General features: G+C 45.3%; 1 protein-coding gene across 1 annotated transcript in view; it reads right to left on the bottom strand.

Annotated features, from left to right (window-relative positions):
- The window catches only part of LOC132380273 (unconventional myosin-XV-like), a 909,717-nt gene that overhangs the window by 127,755 nt on the left and 762,129 nt on the right, over nucleotides 1-19,833 (bottom strand). Inside the window, exons 38-42 of the mRNA XM_059949029.1 lie at nucleotides 19,375-19,460; nucleotides 17,074-17,161; nucleotides 16,772-16,801; nucleotides 14,753-14,956; nucleotides 8,671-8,831 (exon numbers count right to left, since the gene is read on the bottom strand). Coding sequence (XP_059805012.1) covers nucleotides 8,671-8,831; nucleotides 14,753-14,956; nucleotides 16,772-16,801; nucleotides 17,074-17,161; nucleotides 19,375-19,460 — 569 coding nt within the window. The remainder of the gene's footprint in view (nucleotides 1-8,670; nucleotides 8,832-14,752; nucleotides 14,957-16,771; nucleotides 16,802-17,073; nucleotides 17,162-19,374; nucleotides 19,461-19,833) is intronic.

Raw genomic sequence — 19,833 nt, 5'->3', positions numbered from 1 at the left:
TTGTACATCTTCCTTCATTCTCCTACACTCCAGGGAATAAAGTCCTAATTTATTCACCCTTTTCCTATAACACATTATTCTAAATTCAGCCTCAACAATATCTTATACAGCTTCAACATAACATCCCAACTCCTGTACTCAGTGCTGTAATTTATGAAGGCCAGTGTGCCAGAAGTTCTCTTTAGGATCTATCTACCACTTTCAAAGAATAGTGGATCTGTATTCCCAGTTCCCTCTGCTCTACCACACACCTCAGTGTCCCACCACTCACTGTGTAAGTTCTATGCTGGCCTGTCCTCCCAAAGTACCACACCTCGCACTTTCCACGTTTGAATAGCTCAGTACTAAACCAAGGACTGGCTTTACTTTCGGTGGCATGGGGAAATGAGAAACACAAAAAATTCTGCAGCTGCTGGGAATCCAAAGCAGCTCACACAAAATGTGGAGGAACTCAGTGGCTCAGGCGGCATCTATGGAAATGAATAAACATTTTCTAGAAGGTGATTGGTGAAGCCAGGTGGGTAGGGAAGGTAAAAGGCTAGAGATGAAGGAGTCTGATAAGGAGATTGGACCATAGGAGAAAGGGAAGGAGGAGGGGACCTGAGTGGGGGTAGAGAGAAGTGTTAGGGAGGTGAGAAGAGGTAAAAGGTCAGAGTGGGAAGTAGAAGAGGAGAGGAAGAGGGAATTTTTTATTACTGGAAGGAGAAATTGATATTCATGCTATCAAGTTGAAGGCTACCCAGATAGAATTGCTCCTCCACCCTGAGGGTAGCCTCAGCATAGCACAAGATGAGACCAGGGATCAGCATGTCAAAACGGGAATGGGAATTGGAATTAAAATGTTAGCCAAACTGGGCAGTTCCACTTTTGGCAGATGGAGTGGGCCCCCAATGTAGAGGAGGCTGCATCAGGAGCATCAGACATAATAAATGACCTGGGCAGATTCACAGGGGAAGTAATGCCTCACCTAGAAGGACTGTTTGGGACCCTGAATAGAAGTGAAGGAGGAGGTGGATGGGCAGGTGTAGCACTTTGCTCACTTGCACGGAGAAATGCCCGGAGGGAGATTAGTGTGGAGGGATGAATGGACAAGGGAGGGGTCTTTTGAGAGACTCCTGGATGGCTACATAGAGCATAGAAAAATAGAGGGCTATGGGTAAAGCCTAGGTTATTCTCAGGAAGGGACATGTTCGACACAACTTTGTGGGCCGAAGGGCCTGTATTGTGCTGTAGGTTTTCTATGTTTCTAATCGTCATGATCTCAAATGAGACACCTGCAACACAAAGTGAAAACCCAGAGTCCAAAGACAGACAATTAGATATAAAAGGTGAATGATCCAAGGAACTCTGAATATCTACAAGGTGACACTGAGAAAATACAGTCCACATAGTAAATGAAAAAAAATCTCTTCTTTTTCTTTTAAAAATGACCCCTTGTTGTGATAGAAGGCCCCCCCACCCCACCAAGCCATCTCCTAGTGGCTAGGGGTGACTGGGGTGAAGCCAATGAAAATCAGCAATCAAGTCAGGATCCAAAGTACCCCCAGACCAGAATCCAACTCCTTTCGTCGGACCATACCACTCCCAATTGTCTAAATACTGGAACTGACCCTTAATGTGCCAGGAGTCAAGCAATCAACGGACACTGTAAACAGGTGCTCCATCTAGGATTCTATGAAGAGGGGATAATCGACCACAGAGTATTGGTTTAAACCCAGAGATGTGAAAGGTGGATGGATTTGGAGACACCTGGGAAGCTATGATCTATAAGTTACAAGATCGATCCTTTTAACAACTCTAAAGGGCATCTATGAAGTAAGGAGCTAACTTATGGGATTCAGTCTTAAAGAGAGATCTTAGGAAGAGAGCCAAACCACTGACCCAGGCATCTCCTCCTGTTGACATTGAATTGCTGCCTCACCAAAAGAAGTTCCAAAGTCCTCTTGGCTTTAAGCCATCACTGTCTACAGTGCTTGGCAAACTGTTTAGCAGATAGAATACTGACTTACACTTCCTGTTCAGGAAAAAGAAGCTTAAACCCAAATTTACATTTGAAAAGAGTTATGTTAAGCAAAGAATGGTAAAGGGTGTAATGAGCTATTTCTGCCCAATTAAAATGGTCACTCCAAAAGGATTGGTTACCAGAAACAAGGCAATGAAGAGTGTGTTCCAAATCTTGGTTAGACCTCTTTGTCTGACCATTCCTGTGTGGCTGAAAACCAGAAGAAAGGCTAGAAGTAGCTCCAATAAACTTACAAAATGCTTGCCAAAACTAGGACATAGCTGTGGGCCCTGGTCAGAGAAAATATTGGAAGAAAATCCATGTACCCTGAACAACTGTTACAATAAAAGGTCTGCAGTTTCAAGAGCTGTGGTTGATTTAGTGAGGAGAAAAATTTACAAGCCTTGGAAAATCGATCAACGATGACTAAAGTAACAGTAAAGGAGCATTAAGGAGTCAAGCCAGTGATAAAATCCAGAGAGAGATGGGAAGGGATGGGGAAAGGATGGGGAGGACCCTGAGGAGGAGAACTGGAATCTAGGGAATAGACACAAACATCACAGGTTTGGACAAAGGACATGATGTCTCTATTAATACCAAGCCACCAATAATGTCTTTCTATGAATTCTAGGGTACGTGAAATCCCAGAGTGGGCTGTTACCCTGGATGCAGGCCCCCACTTGAGCTCTGACCTAAGTTTGATGACACAAAAAGGTGACCTAGGGGAACATTACTGGGAACTAGATTACTCCCCTTGAGTGGTTAACTGACCTAGGAATCAATATCCCAAGTAACAGGAGCCAAAAGTTTATTCTCTGAAAGAATCAACTCTAGACTATCTATCGAAATCTATTCTTATGATCCATCCAAACAATAAACGGATGCTCAGCTCCTTCTAGTCAGTGCTGGGACTCTTCTAAGGGCCGTTTAACAGCCAACAACCCCCAGTTACCTACAGTAGATCATAATTGGATTTGGTTCGTGACACCATTTTGAAAGATAAGCACAGGGATGCAACTTTTTATCAGTGGTGGAACATTGGGCCGAAACTCCCCTGGTCCAATGTAGGAAGCATCTACCTCAAAAACAGAGGGCAGATCAGGGTTGGGTGAGCACAATACGGGAGCAGTGACAAACCGATTCCTAATGTTGTTAAAGGCTGACTCACCTCTGCCATCCAACAGAAATGATCCAACCCTTTCTTGGTAAAATTAATCAGGGGAGCAGCCACAGAGCTAAAATTCCTAATAAATTTCCTTTAATAGTTAGCAAACCCAAGAATCTCTGAACCTGCTTGACAGAAGTGGGAGTGGGCCAGTCCGGAACAGAATGAGTTTTATTTGGATCCATTAGTAGGTTTCCCTGGAAAGTATCAAATCCTAAAGAGCAGACTTTAGGAACATGAAATTCACACTTCTCTAGCTTGACAAATACAATGTTGTCTAATAAACCATATAACCATATAACAATCACAGCACGGAAACAGGCCATCTTGGCTCTCCTAGTCCGTGCCGAACTCTTAATCTCACCTAGTCCCACCTACCCGCACTCAGCCCATAACCCTCCAGTCCTTTCCTGTCCATATACCTATCCAATTTTACCTTAAATGACACAACTGAACTGGCCTCTACTACTTCTACAGGAAGCTCATTCCACACAGCTATCACTCTCTGAGTAAAGAAATACCCCCTCGTGTTTCCCTTAAACTTCTGCCCCCTAACTCTCAAATCATGTCCTCTCATTTGAATCTCCCCTACTCTCAATGGAAACAGCCTATTCACATCAACTCTATCTATCCCTCTCAAAATTTTAAATACCTCGATCAAATCCCCCCTCAACCTTCTATGCTCCAATGAATAGAGACCTAACTTGTTCAACCTTTCTCTGTAACTTAAGTGCTGAAACCCAGGTAACATCCTAGTAAATCGTCTCTGCACTCTCTCTAATTTATTGATATCTTTCCTATAATTCGGTGACCAGAACACAATATTCTAAATTTGGCCTTACCAATGCCTTGTACAATTTTAACATTACATTCAAACTTCTGTACTCAATGCTTTGATTTATAAAGACCAGCGTTCCAAAAGCCTTCTTCACCACCCTATCTACATGAGACTCCACCTTCAGGGAACTATGCACTGTTATTCCTAGATCTCTCTGTTCCTCTGCATTCCTCAATGCCCTACCACTTACCCTGTATGTTCTATTTGGATTATTCCTGCCAAAATGTAGAACCTCACACTTCTCAGCATTAAACTCCATCTGCCAACGTTCAGCCCATTCTTCTAACTGGCATAAATCTCCCTGCAAGCTTTGAAAACCCACCTCATTATCCACAACATCTCCTACCTTAGTATCATCGGCATACTTACTAATCCAATTTACCACCCCAACATCCAGATCATTTATGTATATTACAAACAACATTGAGCCCAAAACAGATCCCTGAGGCACCCCGCCAGTCACCGGCCTCCATCCTGATAAACAATTATCCACCACTAAAATTAAACACCAAAGAACCTGACGAACGTGGGATACATGTTCCTGGTAGAACTTGAAAAAATCTGAAACAAACCTGTTTAACATCTCCCTCAAGACACCATTAATAAATGCCTGAGAAACTGCTGGGGCATTAACAAGCCCAAAGGGCATAACCAGGTGCCCGGTGTGGGTATTGAATGCCATCTTCCATTCATTACCTTGACAAATCCAAATTAAACTGTCGGTATTCCTGAGACCCAATTTAGTGAAAACTTTGGCTCCTTGCAGTAAATCAAAGGGTGAGTTAAGGGGTAATGATTTTTACTGGTAGTCTTTTTAAGATCTCAATAGTCAATACAGGGTCTCAGCCAGCCATCCTTCTTGGTGCAGGGAAGCTGAGGGTCTGATAAACTCCGCTGTCAATACGCCATTGAGGTAATTGTCCATAGCCCGTCTCTCAGGACCAGAGAGGGAGAACAGCCTCCCTCAGGAAGGATAGGAACCAGAAATAACTCAATGCCACTATCACAATTATGAAGTGGGTGGCAGCAAGGTAGCCTTTTTCTTGCTAAAAACTGCTAAGAGATCTGAGTATTCAGGAGGGACCTGCTTAATCTTATTACTAACTTTTCACTCAAGATGGTTGGGCACAGGTTCAGGGATTTCCGTTTTGACTTTGGGTGCTCAGGAAACAGACTCATAGTTCTGGGATAACAATGAAAAACAAACATTCTGGCACTTAAGGACAACCAGTAATAATTCCCCCAGACCAGCCAATTGCAGGGGTATGCTGAGGCAACCATGGATACCCAAGAATAAGGGACCTCTGTAGACTGAATCAAGTGGAACTTTAATGTTTCATGGTGATGCCATCCAAAAGCCCAACAATCTGGAAATGTAACAAACCTTCCCAGTTCAAGAGCCTACCATCTAGGGCAGTGATGGTAAGGGGATGATCAAGCTTAGGGATAGGGACCCCCATTTGTCACGCCACCCCTAAATCTAAAAAGTCAACAAATGGCCAGCTGGGAAACTCCTCTTGATTCCATATCAAACAAGAGGGTTAATGTAACCCCAGGGCAGTGCTCATGGGAAAAGCTCCAGGGACCATCACAGATCTCCCCTTACTGGCCGGCTGGCCGCTGGAGTTTTCTGACCTCTTGGGGTAAAGGCAAGATGATGCCTCCATTCCCCACAGTAGAAGCAATGTCTCTCTGTAAATCATCTGTGGCATTCAGCACCCAAAAGGTGTATCCTGCCCAACTGCATGGGTTCCAGGGCATCCAGTGGGTAGGTTGGCAAAGGATCTGTAGGAGGAAATGGTGAAGTTGGTGGAGGGCGAAGGTAGGTAGGATAGAAGCAAGGGGCCTCCTGGTGTTGCTCCTGCTGCTGTTCTGACAGACAAACGTCCAAATGAATGGCCTAAACCAATTAGCCCATTAAGGGCCGGTACAGGATCACAAGCTGTCAGATCATCTTTAAGGTTGTTAAACCCTTTGCAGAACATGGCTACCAGAGCTTCACTGTTCCATCAACTCTCTAGAGCCAAAGTTCTGAATTCGATTGGATAGTCAGCCACACTCCTTATGTCATGAAGTCTGGCAGCCCACTGATGGGGTGATTAAACACAGGGCGCTGATGTGTGTCAATAAAGGAACATTTGGAGTCCCCAGTCTGCCACTTTGCCATTGCCCATTCCGGAGCTTTACTGGAATGGAGGGGAGTAATGTAAACCACTTTACTTCCTCTGTTTATGAACCCACGGCACGACTCGGGACTCCCGTCAGAGTAGGGAGCTCTTGGCACTCTCCTCCGGAGATCGTGGCATACCTCACTCCTGGGCTTTTACACGTTCTGTTATGGCAGGAGGAGACAAGGCCACTTCCTGCAACTGCAGCTCGTGGCACTCTGCTTTGCCAGATCTGATTGCACATTGTATCCTGCTGAGTTCATCTTTTGGGTTGGGTCATTAGTGCAGAAATCACAAAGATTTCTGTAATTCAAACAAAACAAAAGGTTTATTACAGAAATTAACCAGGAAAACTAACAAGAACTCAGGGAAACTATACAGAATCTGAAGAACTGTAATCACTTGCAATACACAGAAGACCTTGTTCTGAATTTCACCAGAGAAGGATCCACAATGATAACCGAGTAAAGAGAGGTTATCAAGCCCCCCCCCCCCCCCCAAATACACCCTACAGCACATAGGGATTCGGAACCAATCAGGTGACCCAGGTGTCCAGACAAAGAGATAATCCCTAAAGCTAACACCTACAATGCGGACGTTGGAGATCCTGAGGTAATGAAATTATCCAAAACTGAATAAAAGTGATAAATACACAGAGCTTTACAATCCCCATGATCCCAAATGAGACATCTGCAACACAAAGTGCAAAAACAGAGCCAGTCCAAACCAAACAAGTCGACACAGAAGGTATACAATCCAAGGAACATTGCACACTGAGAAAATACAATCAACATACTAACTGAAAAAAATAATTTCTTTTTCTTTTAAAACTGCCCCTCAGATGTGACACTTGGAAGCTAATGTGAGAGCATCCTTCAGAAGGGTCAACCTACAAAAGTATCCAGTCTGGATAGGGTACCTGGACAAGTCCTAAAGACCTATGCTAATCAACTGGCTGTAGTGATCACTGATATCGATACCTTCTCACTTCAGCTGTTTGTGGTATCCATCTGCTTCAAGCAGGCTTCAATTATACTGGCATCTAAGAAGAATGTGGTAACCTGCCTCGATGATCATCATCCAGTATCACTGTGATAAAATGCTTTGAGAGATTGGTCATAAAACATATCAACTCTTGCCTGAGAAGTGGCTTGGATCCACTCCTATTTGCCTACCATCACAACAGGTCAACAGCAGATGCCATCTCATTGGCTCTTCACTCAACACTGGAACATTTGGACTGCAAAGATATATACATCAGGATGCTCTTTATTGACTACAGCTCGGCATTCAATACTATCATCCTCTCAAAACTAATTAACAAGCTTGAAGACCTTGGTCTCAATACCTCCTTGTGCAATTGGAGACTCGATTTTCTCACTTGCAGACCCCAGTCAGTTCAACATCTCCTCAACAATCATCATCAGTACAGGTGTGTGTTTAGCCCCCTGCTTTATTCACTTTATACTGTGAGTATTTAAGTTCACTGACAAAACCAGACAGACATACAACCACTGTTGTGGGCTGTACCAAAAGTGGTGATGAGTCAGCATATTGGAAAGAGAATGAAAATCTGGCTGTGATGCTCACTCTATGTCAGCAAGCCCAAGGAGCTGAGGTCCATGAGCCAGTCTTCATCCCGGGATTAGAGGGGGAGAGGGTCAGCAACTTGAAATCCTTTGGTATTACCAGTTCAGAGGATCTTTCCCTGGGCCCAGCATGTAAATGCAATTGTGAAGAAAGCACAGCAGCACCTCTACTTCCTTAGAAGTTTGCCAAGATTTGGCATGAAATCTAAAACTTTTATCGAACTTCTATATATGTGTCATGAAGAGTATATTGACTGGCTGCACCACAGCCTGATATGGAAACACCAATGCTCTTGAATGAAAAATCCTACAAAGAGTAGTGGATACGGCCCAGTCCATCACGGGTAAAGCTCTCCCCACCACTGAGCACATGTACACAGGGTGCTGTTGCAGGAAAGCAGACCCCTACCACCTAAGCCATGCTCTCTGTTCACTGATGCCTTCAGGACTCTCAGGACCCACACCATCAGGTTCAGGAATAGTTATTACCTGTAAACCATCAGGCTTTTGAAACAGAGAGGGTAACCTCACTCAACTTCACATGCCCCATCACTGAACTGTTCCCACAACCTATGGACTCAATTTCAAGGACTCCTCATCTCATGCTCTCGATATTTGTTGCTTATTTATTTATCTATCTTTTGTATTTGCCCAGTCTGTTGTCTCTTGCACACTGGTTGTCTGTCCACCTGTTGTGTGTTGTTGTTCGTTGGTTCTATTATGTTTCTTGGATGTAACTGAGCATGCCTGCAAGAAGATGAGCCTCAGGGTTGTCTATGGTGACACATATATATACTTCAAAGTAAATTTATTATCTACGTGGATGGTTTGCTTGGCCAACAATCCAACGTGGTGCTTCATATTATAACAGTCAGTAAGCACGGTCTCAGTGTCGCTTATGCACTCACCAGTAGAAGAGCCTGCTGGTTGATGAAAGTTTCCTGCTGAGTTGTAAGTTGGGAGGAGGAGTTGAATCGATTTGAAGGCTGAGAAATCTGAGACCTTGAGTACTGGGACATCTGCTGCATTGGCTGCACCTGAGGCATACTGGCCTGCGGAACCATCATTACTGCAGAGAAAGGCATACGGTAACAGATGGACAATTCCATGGAAAACACCTCAGGAATCCAACAGTTTCAACATCAGAATCTCCACAAAATGAACGCACGAACAATGATTTAAATGATAGCTGATGGTTTGACTGCGCAATAAACAGCTCCCAAGTTTCAGGCTGTCATGTCTGGGAAAGTAACACATAGTGTTTCTTCACTGTAATCAGCAGTATGTGAAACCAAGAATAGGTATTCTCGTGTATGAGGATTGCCAAATTAAACTTCAGGTCAAGATTGTCCAACAGTCAGTGTTGCATTTTCCAACATGACTTCATATATAGCGTCAATGAATGGGAAGCACAAAAAAACAGTGAGGGTTTCAGAGAATGCTTCTCTCAGCATGTGAGTTAGTGCCTGTTAATGCTCTGTAGTGACTCCTGGATTACATCACCCCAACACTCCGGGCAGCTCTACCCTGCCACTATCGACCTGCGCCTCTGTTTTTAGCTTCCTCGATACTTTTACCTGACAGACATCTGGGGGGCTCCAGTTGCTTCTGGGCAATCACTTGCTATCCTAGAGGAAGAACTAGGTTTCAACCAATTTATGGAAAATTGTACTGATTTCTCTCCTGAAGGTCCTCATTAGAGAAAATAATTTCCAATCCCTGATCCTTGCAATACTTTAAACAACCAGATGACCTTCATCTGGTCAGGGAGAGTGAGGAGGTGGTAGAGAGGAGCTATAGGCAAGTACAGTAGTCACACCGGGGCCTTAGTAGGTAACAGTCAGGACAGGGAAGGGGAAGAGTCAGGTACTAGAAAGTACCCCTGTGGCTGTACCCCTTGACAATAAGTACTCCTGTTTGAGTACTATTGGGGGGGGGGACAGCCTACCTGGGGGAAGCAACAGTGATCGCACCTCTGGCACAGAGTCTGGCCCTGAGGCTCAGAAGGGTAGGGAAAGGAAGTGAATGGCAGCAGTAATAGGAGACTCTATAGTTAGGGAGTGAGATGCAGGAAAGAAATGCGGATGGTAGTTTGTCTTCCAGGTGCCAGGGTCTGGGATATTTCTGATCACGTCCACAGTATCCTGAACTGAACTGCCAGAGGTCGTGGTACATATTGGTACCAATGACATAGGTAGGAAAAGGGAGGAGGTCCTGAAAAAAGACTACAGGGAGTTAGGAAGGAAGTTGAGAAGCAGGACCTCAAAGGTAGTAATCTCGGTATTACTGCCTGTGGCACACAACAGTGAGTATAGGAATAGAGTGAGGTGGAGGATAAATGCACGGCTGAGGGATTGGAGCAGTGGGTAGGGATTCAGATTTCTGGATCATTGGGACCTCTTTTGGGGCAGGCATGACCTGTATAAAAAGGACAGGTTGCACTTGAATCCCAGGGGGACCAATATCCTGGCAGGGAGGTTTGCTAAGGCTACTGGGGAGAGTTTAAACTAGAATTTCTGGGGGTTGGGAACCAAACTAAAGAGATGGAGGAAGGTGCTGTTGGCTCACAAATGGAAAAAGCATGGAGACAGTGTGAGAGGGAGGATAAGCAGGTGATAGAGAAGGGATACGCTCAGACCGAAGGCTTGAGATGCGTCTATTTTGATGCAAGAAGTATTATGAACAAAGTGGATAAGCTTAGAGCATGGATCAGTACTTGGAGCTATGATGTCGTGGCCATTACAGAGACTTGGATGGCTCAGGGGCAGGAATGGCTACATAGAGTGCCAGGCTTTAGATGTTTTGGAAAAGACAGGGAGGGAGGCAAAAGAGGTGGGGACATGGCACTGTTGATCAGAGATGGTGTCACAGTGGTGAAAAGGAGGAAGTCATGGAGTGATCATCTGTGGATGGAAGTTAGAATCAGGAAGGGATCAATAACTCTACTGGGTGTCTTTTATAGACCACCCAATAATAACAGAGACATCAAGGAGCAGATAGGGAGACAAAGATTCTGGAAAGGTGTAATAATAACAGGGTTGTCGAGATGAGAGATTTTAATTTTCCAAATATTGATTGGCATCTCCCCAGAGCAAAGGGCTTAGATGGGGTGGTGTTTGTTAGGTGTGTTCAAGAAGGTTTCCTGACACAATATGTAGATAAGTCTACAGGAGGAGAGGCTGTACTTGGTCTGGTTTTGGGAAATGAACCTGGTCAGGTGTCAGATCTCTCAGCATTTTGGAGATAGTGATCACAATTCCATCTCCTTTACCATGGCATTGGAGAGGGATGGGAACAGACAAGTTAAGAAAGCATTAAATTGGAGTAAGGAGAAATATGAAGTTATCAGGCAGGAACTTGGAAGCGTAAATTGGGAACAGTTGTTCTCAGGGAAATGTGGCAAATGTTCGGGGATATTTGCATGATGCTCTGCATAGGTACGTTCCAATGAGGCAGGGAAAGGTTGGTAGGGTACAGGAACTATGGAATACAAGTGCTGTTGAAAATCTAGTCAAGAAGAAAAGAAAAGCTTACAAAAGGTTAAAAAAAACTAGGAAATGATAGAGATCTAGAAGATTATAAAACTAGCAGGAAGGAGCTTAATAATGAAATTAGGAGAGCCAGAAGGGGCCTTGAGAAGGTCTTGGTGAGCAGGATTAAGGAAAACCTCAAGGCATTCTACAAACCATTCTATAGTGGCTGGATGGGAGATGCCAGAGAGTAGTGTTGGATAACTGTTTGTCAGGTTGGAGGCCGGTGACTAGTGGTGTGCCTCAGGGATCTGTACTGGGTCCAATGTTGTTTGTCAGATACATTAATGATCTGGATGATGGGGTGGTAAATTGGATTAGTAAGTATGCAGATGATACTAAGATAGGTGGTGTTGTGGATAATGAAGTAGGTTTTGAAAGTTTGCAGAGAGATTTAGGCCAGTTAGAAGAGTGGGCTGAATGATGGCAGATGGAGTTTAATGCTGATAAGTGTGAGATGCTACATTTTGGTAGGAATAATCAATATAGGACATACATGGTAAATGGTAGGGCATTGAGGAATGCAGTAGAACAGAGTGATCTAGGAATAATGGTGCATAGTTCCCTGAAGATGGAATCTCATGTGGATAGGGTGGTGAAGAGAACTTTTGGTATGCTGGCCTTTATAAATCAGAACATTGAGTATAGGAGTTGGGATGTAATGTTAAAATTGTACAAGGCATTGGTGAGGCCAAATTTGGAGTATTGTGTACAGTTCTGGTCACCAAATTATAGGAAAGATGTCAACAAAATAGAGAGAGTACAGAGAAGATTTACTAGAATGTTACCTGGGTTTTAGCACCTAAGTTATAGGGAAAGGTTGAACAAGTTATGCCTTTATTCTTTGGAACGTAGAAGGTTGAGGGGGGACTTGATAGAGGTATTTAAAATTATGAGGGGGATAGATAGAGTTGACATGGATAGGCTTTTTCCATTGAGAATAGGGGAGATTCAAATAAGAGGACATGAGTTGAGAGTTAAGGGGCAAAAGTTTAGGGGTAAACATGAGGGGGAACTTCTTTACTCAGAGAGTGATAGCTGTGTGGAACGAGCTTCCAGTAGAAGTGGTGGAGGCAGGTTTGATATTGTCATTTAAAAAAATTGGATAGGTATATGGACAGGAAAGGGATGTAGGGTTAAGGGCTGAGTGCAGGTCGGTGGGACTAGGTGAGAGTAAGCGTTTGGAATGGACTAGAAGGGCCGAGATGGCCTGTTTCTGTGCCGTAATTGTTGTATGGTTATATGTGAAGAGCAAGAGGATAAAATGTATGAGAATAGGACCAATTAAGTGTGACAGTGGAAAAGTGTATATGGAACCAGAGGAGATAGCAGAGGTACTTAATGAATACTTTGCTTCAGTATTCACTATGGAAAAGGATCTTGGTGATTGTAGTGATGACTTGCAGCAGACTGAAAAGCTTGAGCATATAGACATTAAGGAAGAGGATGTGCTGGAGCTTTTGGAAAGTATCAAGTTGGATAAGTCACCAGGACTGGATGAAATGTACCCCAGGCTACTGTGGGAGGCGAGGGAGGAGATTGCTGAGCCTCTGGCGATGACCTTTGCATCATCAATGGGGACGGGAGAGATTCCAGAGGATTGGAGGGTTGCAGATGTTGTTCTTTTATTCTAGAAAGGGAATTATAGACCAGTGAGTCTTACCTCAGTGGTTGGTAAGTTGATGGAGAAGATCCTGAGAGGCAGGATTTATGAACATTTGGAGAGGCATAATGTGATTAGGAATAGTCAGCATGGCTTTGTCAAGGGCAGGTCGTGCCTTATGAGCCTGATTGAATTTTTTGAGTTTATGACTAAACACATTGATGAAGGAAGAGCAGTAGATGTAGTGTATATGGATTTCAGCAAGGCATTTGACAAGGTACCCCATGCAAGGCTTATTGAGAAAATAAGGAGGCATGGGATGCAAGGGGACATTGCTTTGTGGATCCAGAACTGGCTTGCTCACAGAAGGCAAAGAGTGGTTGTAGATGGGTCATATTCTGCACGGAGTTCAGAGACCTATGGTGTGCCTCAGGAATCTGTTCTGGGACCCCTTCTCTTCGGGATTGTTACAAATGTCCTGGATGAGGGAGTGGAGGGATGGGTTAGTAAATTTGCTGAAGACACAGAGGTTAGGGGTGCTGTGAATAGTGTGGAGGGCTGACGGAGGTTACAGCGGGACATTGATAGGATGCAAAACTGGGCTGAGAAGTGTCAGATGGAGTTCAAGCCAGATAAGTGTGAGGTGGTTCATTTTGGTAGGTCAAATATGATGGCAGAATATAGTATTAATGGTAAGACCCTTGACAGTGTGGAAGACCGGAGGATCTTGGGGTCCGAGTCCATAGGATGTTCAAAGCTGCTGCGCAGGTTGACTGTGTGGTTAAGAAGGCATAAGGTGCATTGGCCTTCATCAACCGTGGGATTGAGTCTAAGAGCTGAGAGGTAATGTTACAGCTATATAGGATCCTGGTCAGACCCCACTTGGAGTACTGTGCTCAGTTCTGGTCACCTCACTCCAGGAAGGATGTGAAATCTATAGAAAGGGTGCAGAGGAGATTTAGAAGGTTGTTGCTGTATGAGAATAGGTTGAGCGACAGAGGTTGAGGGGTGACCTGATAGAGGTGTATAAGATGATGAGAGGCATTGATCGTGTGGACAATCAGAGGCTTTTCCCCTGGGCTGAAGTGGATAACATGAGAGGGCACAACTTTAAGGTGCTTGGAAGTAGGTACAGAGGAGATGTCAGGAGTAAGTTTTTTACACAGAGAGTGGTGAATGCGTATAATGGGCTGCTGGCAACAGTGGTGGAGGGAGATATAATAGGGTCTTTTAAGAGACTCCTGGATAGGTACATGAATAGAGAGCTATGGGTAACCTTAGGTAAGTTCTAAGTAAGTACATTGTGGGCTGAAGGGTCTGTATTGTGCTGTAGGTTTTCTATGCTTTTAACCAGATCTGATTACTTTCAGTCTTTATCACTCAAAAGTACTGAAGAACTCTTGAAGAACTGATGGTATCCAGTTGTGTATTTCTGAAATATTGTAAAAGGTAATGTGAAAATAAGTATGGAGACAGAAGGGGCAGTTTAACCTGGTTGTGCATTCTTAAGCCCTAAATTTTGCACAGGTTACCTCAGACAAATGTTAACTGCGCTTGTGAAGAGATGAACATTTTTCTCAAGGATAGGGGTAGGCCCATGCCCATGTAATCTTGCACATCTCTGGCCTTCACTGAATAAACTGGAGCATGACGCTGGCAAAACAAGCACTGACCTTGGACAGTGATGTGGTTTCCGTTCACTGCTGTGTAACTGTAGATATCAGGAAAAATGCAACAATTTTGGAGGAATAAAAGTGAACACTCAGTAACCCTGCACACTAAAATACTTGAGGGAGTAGACAGGGCCGGACTAGCTGAAACTGAGATGAAGAGATGTACCCAAGATCATTCCACTACCTGGCACTGACGGCTCCACTGGCTGCATCACAGGAACTGTTTGCATCGCAGGCATGGGTTGCATCGCAGGCATGGGTTGCATCGCAGGCATGGGTTGCATCGCAGGCATGGGTTGCATCGCAGGCATGGGTTGCATTGCAGGCATTGGAGTCTGATAAGCTGGAAATGCAGCCATCTGTTGCATCTGAGGCATCATCGGAACACCTGCATAAGAGAAAGAAAAGGACACAGATAATGTACCTGGCACAGCCACCTTCATTCTTCACACCATGCTTCTTCCTATATAGTGTCAAAGGTTTTCTGCATAAATGGACTCAGGTGAAACTATCTGCTGTACCTAGCATACAGAGGTAAAGACCGTTATGATATTGCAGATAGGGATAATTCAATTCTCCATCCTATACAACAGATACAAAGAGGCAGTGTAGATATTTATTCCTAATGACCTGAAGGCGAGCCAGAACTAAGCAATAGGGCAGCACAGTAGTGCAGCAGTTACCATGCCAGCAATCACAGATGGCAGTTCGAATCCTGCTGCTGTCTGCATGCAGTTTACATGTTCTCCTTGTGACCACATAGCTTTTCCTCTGGGTCTCCGGTTTCCTCGCACATGTTACATTGGTGCCGGAAGCATGGTGTCATTTGCTGGGCTGCCACCCACACAATCCTCGGACAGTGTTGGTCATTAATTCAAAATGACATATCAACCATATAACATGGAAACAGGCCATCTCGGCCCTTCTAGTTCATGCCGAATGCTTACTCTCACCTAGTCCCACCTACCTGCACTCAACCCATAACCCTCCATTGCACTGTCTGTTTTGATGTACATGTGACAAATGAAGCCAATCGTAATCTTAACCACTACTTTAATATCCCAGAGAGTACTGCTGTAGTGTGCAAGGGTGTGGGGTAGGACCATGTACTATGAAGGATGAATAACATTTGAAAAGAGGCAATGTAATTTTCTTATTCATTCTGAAACTCCCAACACTTGAAGCATGTTAAAGTGGATTCATTTGGGAAGGGAATTGATTTTCCGGACGATGGGGAAGGTTTAGGAGAACGGAAGTAATCAAACCTTCTCCAAGCAGCAGCAAACAATTTTACTGAAGAAACTCAGCGGGCACAGCAGTGTCAGTCCTGAAGCAGGGTTTCACCCCAAAACATTGACAATTTCCTTCCCTCCACTGATTCTGGTCAATCCACTGGGTTCCTCTGTACTCACATCTACAGTGACTTGTATCTCATTCTCCAGGGAACTGTTGGCCTAAATAGGTTCCTTCTCTCGTGAGCAGAGCTCTGACACTGCTGTAACAATGCAGGTGATTGCCTCAGTGGTTTTCAGGGGAGGGATCCTGGTCTGGACAATACATGGCCCAGGCCCACAAGCACCTGGCTGATTGTAATTGTGCTCTGGAACAGCTTGGTAAGGAACTTTGTTGTATCAAACTGCTAAGTTGAAAGAGAAAAAGTATGAACACAGATAGTAAACCCGGCATCAGTTCAGGAAAGAATTCAGGCATGACAAAATCCTTACCAGCCCATGTAGTTTCCATCTTCATAAACATCTAGAATGGGTGTCTAAATTGGGAGATCTGTCTCATAAATTAGTCAAGTAGCAGCTTGTCACCAGCAGGCAGTGTGGTAGACTTGTCCATCACACTCCCTGGGTATTGTATATGCTGTTCCAACCACAGGACAGACCCAGTTTTGGCAGCAGAAAGGCATCCAGGTGAAAGTATCTAAATGAGACTTCATCGCTGACTCCAAACACCATGAAGTCCAAGGCATCATGTCAGAGCTGGGCAAGGAAAGCATCGCATCCTCTCTCACTAATTGATTGTTGCTCCCTCATGTCAAACGACATTTGCGAAAAGCACAGGGAGTAACAAAGGTACAGACTGTGGGTGGAGAAAGAAGTAGGCAGGAGAGGGAAGGACAACCATGCATTTAATGATAGAGACTTTCCATAGACAATAGGGGTTACACTGAGTGAAGAGAAGAACATATACCTACCCATTGAGTAGTTGGGGACCATTGGTACACCTATGGACAAAGAGAAGTAATCAATAAATATCCGTGAGATGGAGCAGAGTACACACTAGGTGTAAATAGTTCCACTGTACACACTCATCACAAACTCATCTCTCCAGCTTTTCCCATTCCTCAGACTCACACACACCCTCACCCAGTCCACACTCAATCCCACCAGCTCACTTCAAATCTCTTTCATCCTTCTTGCCTCTGCATGTTATTTTCATTTACAAGTCCTCATTCACCACTTGCTGGTAACAAAGAGTGCACAGGAAGTGCCTGACCTGTGGACATGTACGCTCCTGTGTGTGGTGGGCCTATCCCCCCTCCTCCTTTCATCCGCCTGTTTAGGTCACTCGGTCTCTCCATTTCCTGAAAAGTGAAGCAGAAGGATCTGTCAGAACCTAACTGCACAGAATCTGTGCAGTTACAGACACTGCCCACCCTCAGCAACTCTCCCACACCCGATCTCCCCCACCCCGAACTCAGCAACATTTACACTCTCTGCTCCCACACCCGATCTCCCCCACCCCGAACTCAGCAACATTTACACTCTCTGCTCTCACACCCGATCTCCCCCACCCCGAACTCAGCAACATTTACACTCTCTGCTCTCACACCCCATCTCCCCCACCCTGAACTCAGCAACATTTACACTCTCTGCTCTCACACCCGATCTCCCCCACCCCGAACTCAGCAACATTTACACTCTCTGCTCTCACACCCGATCTCCCCCACCCCGAACTCAGCAACATTTACACTCTCTGCTCTCACACCCGATCTCCCCCACCCCGAACTTAGCAACATTTACACTCTCTGCTCTCACACCCGATCTCCCTCCATCACTCACACAGATGTAAAGCTTACCTCTTCACCCCATACTGGCACGCATCCCTAATGCACGCACCGTCTCACACACACACACACACACACACACATCATCAGCCATCACTCGTAGTTGAGTACGATTCTTCTCCTGGTGGCTGATCTGGCGATGACTGAAGAGGCCGATTCGGATCTGCAAGTCCTATTGCAGAGTCGGCAGGTGTAGGTCATTGAGGTGGCGTTGGATGGAGCTGGTTGGCCCTTTCCCAGTCTCTCCTTACATGGGAGCCATTTAATTTCAGCGGCTTGCTGGAGGTATTCTTCGAGCTGTGCAGTTCCCTCGTAGACAGTCTTTCTCCAGCTTTTCCTAATCTGTGCTAATTTCTCCCATCCATGCAGGTTGATGTGGCCCTTCCTCAGGTAGGTCCAGAATATTGTCCTTGAACTGCTTTTCTGCCCTCCAGCAGGGTGCTTTGCATCCTTGAGTTGGCTGAAAAGGAGGTGTTTGGGAAGGTGGGAGTCAGGCACACTGATGGTGTGGCTGACCCATCACAATTGGTGTTGAGACACGGTTGTGGCTATGGAGTAAATGTTCACTTCCTTCAGGATGATGGAGTTAATGTTCTTCCAGCTAACTCTCAGAAGATTTTGGAGCCATCTTTGATGGGAAGTTTCTCGGCATCTTATCTGCCAGCTGTACGTTGGCCATGAGAGTGTCTGCATCGCTGCATCACACTCCGGTATGGAGGGGCTACTGCACAGGGCTGAAAGAAACTGCAGAAGGTTGTAAATCTAGTCAGCTCCATCTTGGGTACTAGCCTACAAAGTACCCAGGAAATCTTCAGGAATAAAGGCAGCATCCATTATTAAGGACCTCCAGCACCCAGGGCATGCCCTTTTCTCACTGTTACCATCAGGTAGGAGGTACAGAAGCCTGAAGAAACACACTCAGTGATTCAAGAACAGCTTCTTCCCCTCTGTCATCTGATTCCTGAATGGACGTTGAAGCTTTGGACACTACCTCACATCTTTAATATACAGTATTTCTGTTTCTTTGCATGATTTTTAATTTATTCAATATACATATACTGTATACACACACCCCCGTGGATTCACCACTGAGACAAACACCCCCCCCCCGTGGATTCACCACTGAGACACACACACCCCCGTGGATTCATCACTGAGACACACCCCCCCGTGGATTCACCACTGAGACACACACACCCCCGTGGATTCATCACTGAGACACCCCCCCCCGTGGATTCACCACTGAGACACACACACCCCCGTGGATTCATCACTGAGACACACCCCCCCGTGGATTCACCACTGAGACACACACACCCCCGTGGATTCATCACTGAGACACACCCCCCCCCCCCCGTGGATTCACCACTGAGACACACCCCCCCCCCGGTGGATTCACCACTGAGACACCCCCCCCCGGTGGATTCACCACTGAGACACCCCACCCCCTGTGAATTCACTACTGAGACACCCCCCCCCCCCCCGTGGATTCACCACTGAGACACACCCCCCCCCCCCCGGTGGATTCACCACTGAGACACCCCCCCCCGGTGGATTCACCACTGAGACACCCCACCCCCTGTGAATTCACTACTGAGACACCCCCCCCCCACCGTGGATTCACTACAACTGATGTGCATCCAGTACCCAATCCCCACCTTTGTTTGTACCACCTATCAGCTTTTGTCTGTGCTTCACTCACTCAGCTCATCTCCCTACTCTGCACTTACCCCTCCTCCATGTGAGAACACTGGGTCGAACAGACTGTCCACATAGTTTCCATACCCAGGTGAAGTCTCGGACTGTGTTAAGGAGGCTGTGAAGGAATAAGCAACGGTAACATTTCCATTTGAAAATATTTTCTTTCCTGGAGCACCAACCTCACATGGATGAGTGACATAAACTGGCCGTGGTACACGACCCCACTGTCTACAGCAATCGACTGGGAGGGTTTAAACTTGTTTGGCAGGGAGATGGAAGCAGATTAGTAGGTCACAGGATGGGGCTGTTGGTGTACTGGCAATGCAGAGTGTAGAGAACTTGTGAGGAAGGATAAGCAGTCGTTGGGGCAAAATTGCAGTCAGTGAGATGGGTTGAAGTGTGTCTATTTTAATACAACAAGTATCAAGGACAATGGTGATGAACTTAGAGCATGGGTCAGAACATGGAACTATGATGTTGTGGCCATA

The sequence above is a fragment of the Hypanus sabinus genome, chromosome 23 (genome assembly GCF_030144855.1).
Source record: "Hypanus sabinus isolate sHypSab1 chromosome 23, sHypSab1.hap1, whole genome shotgun sequence".
NCBI classification, from domain to species: Eukaryota; Metazoa; Chordata; class Chondrichthyes; order Myliobatiformes; family Dasyatidae; genus Hypanus; species Hypanus sabinus.
This window is presented reverse-complemented; position numbering and strand designations above follow the sequence as displayed.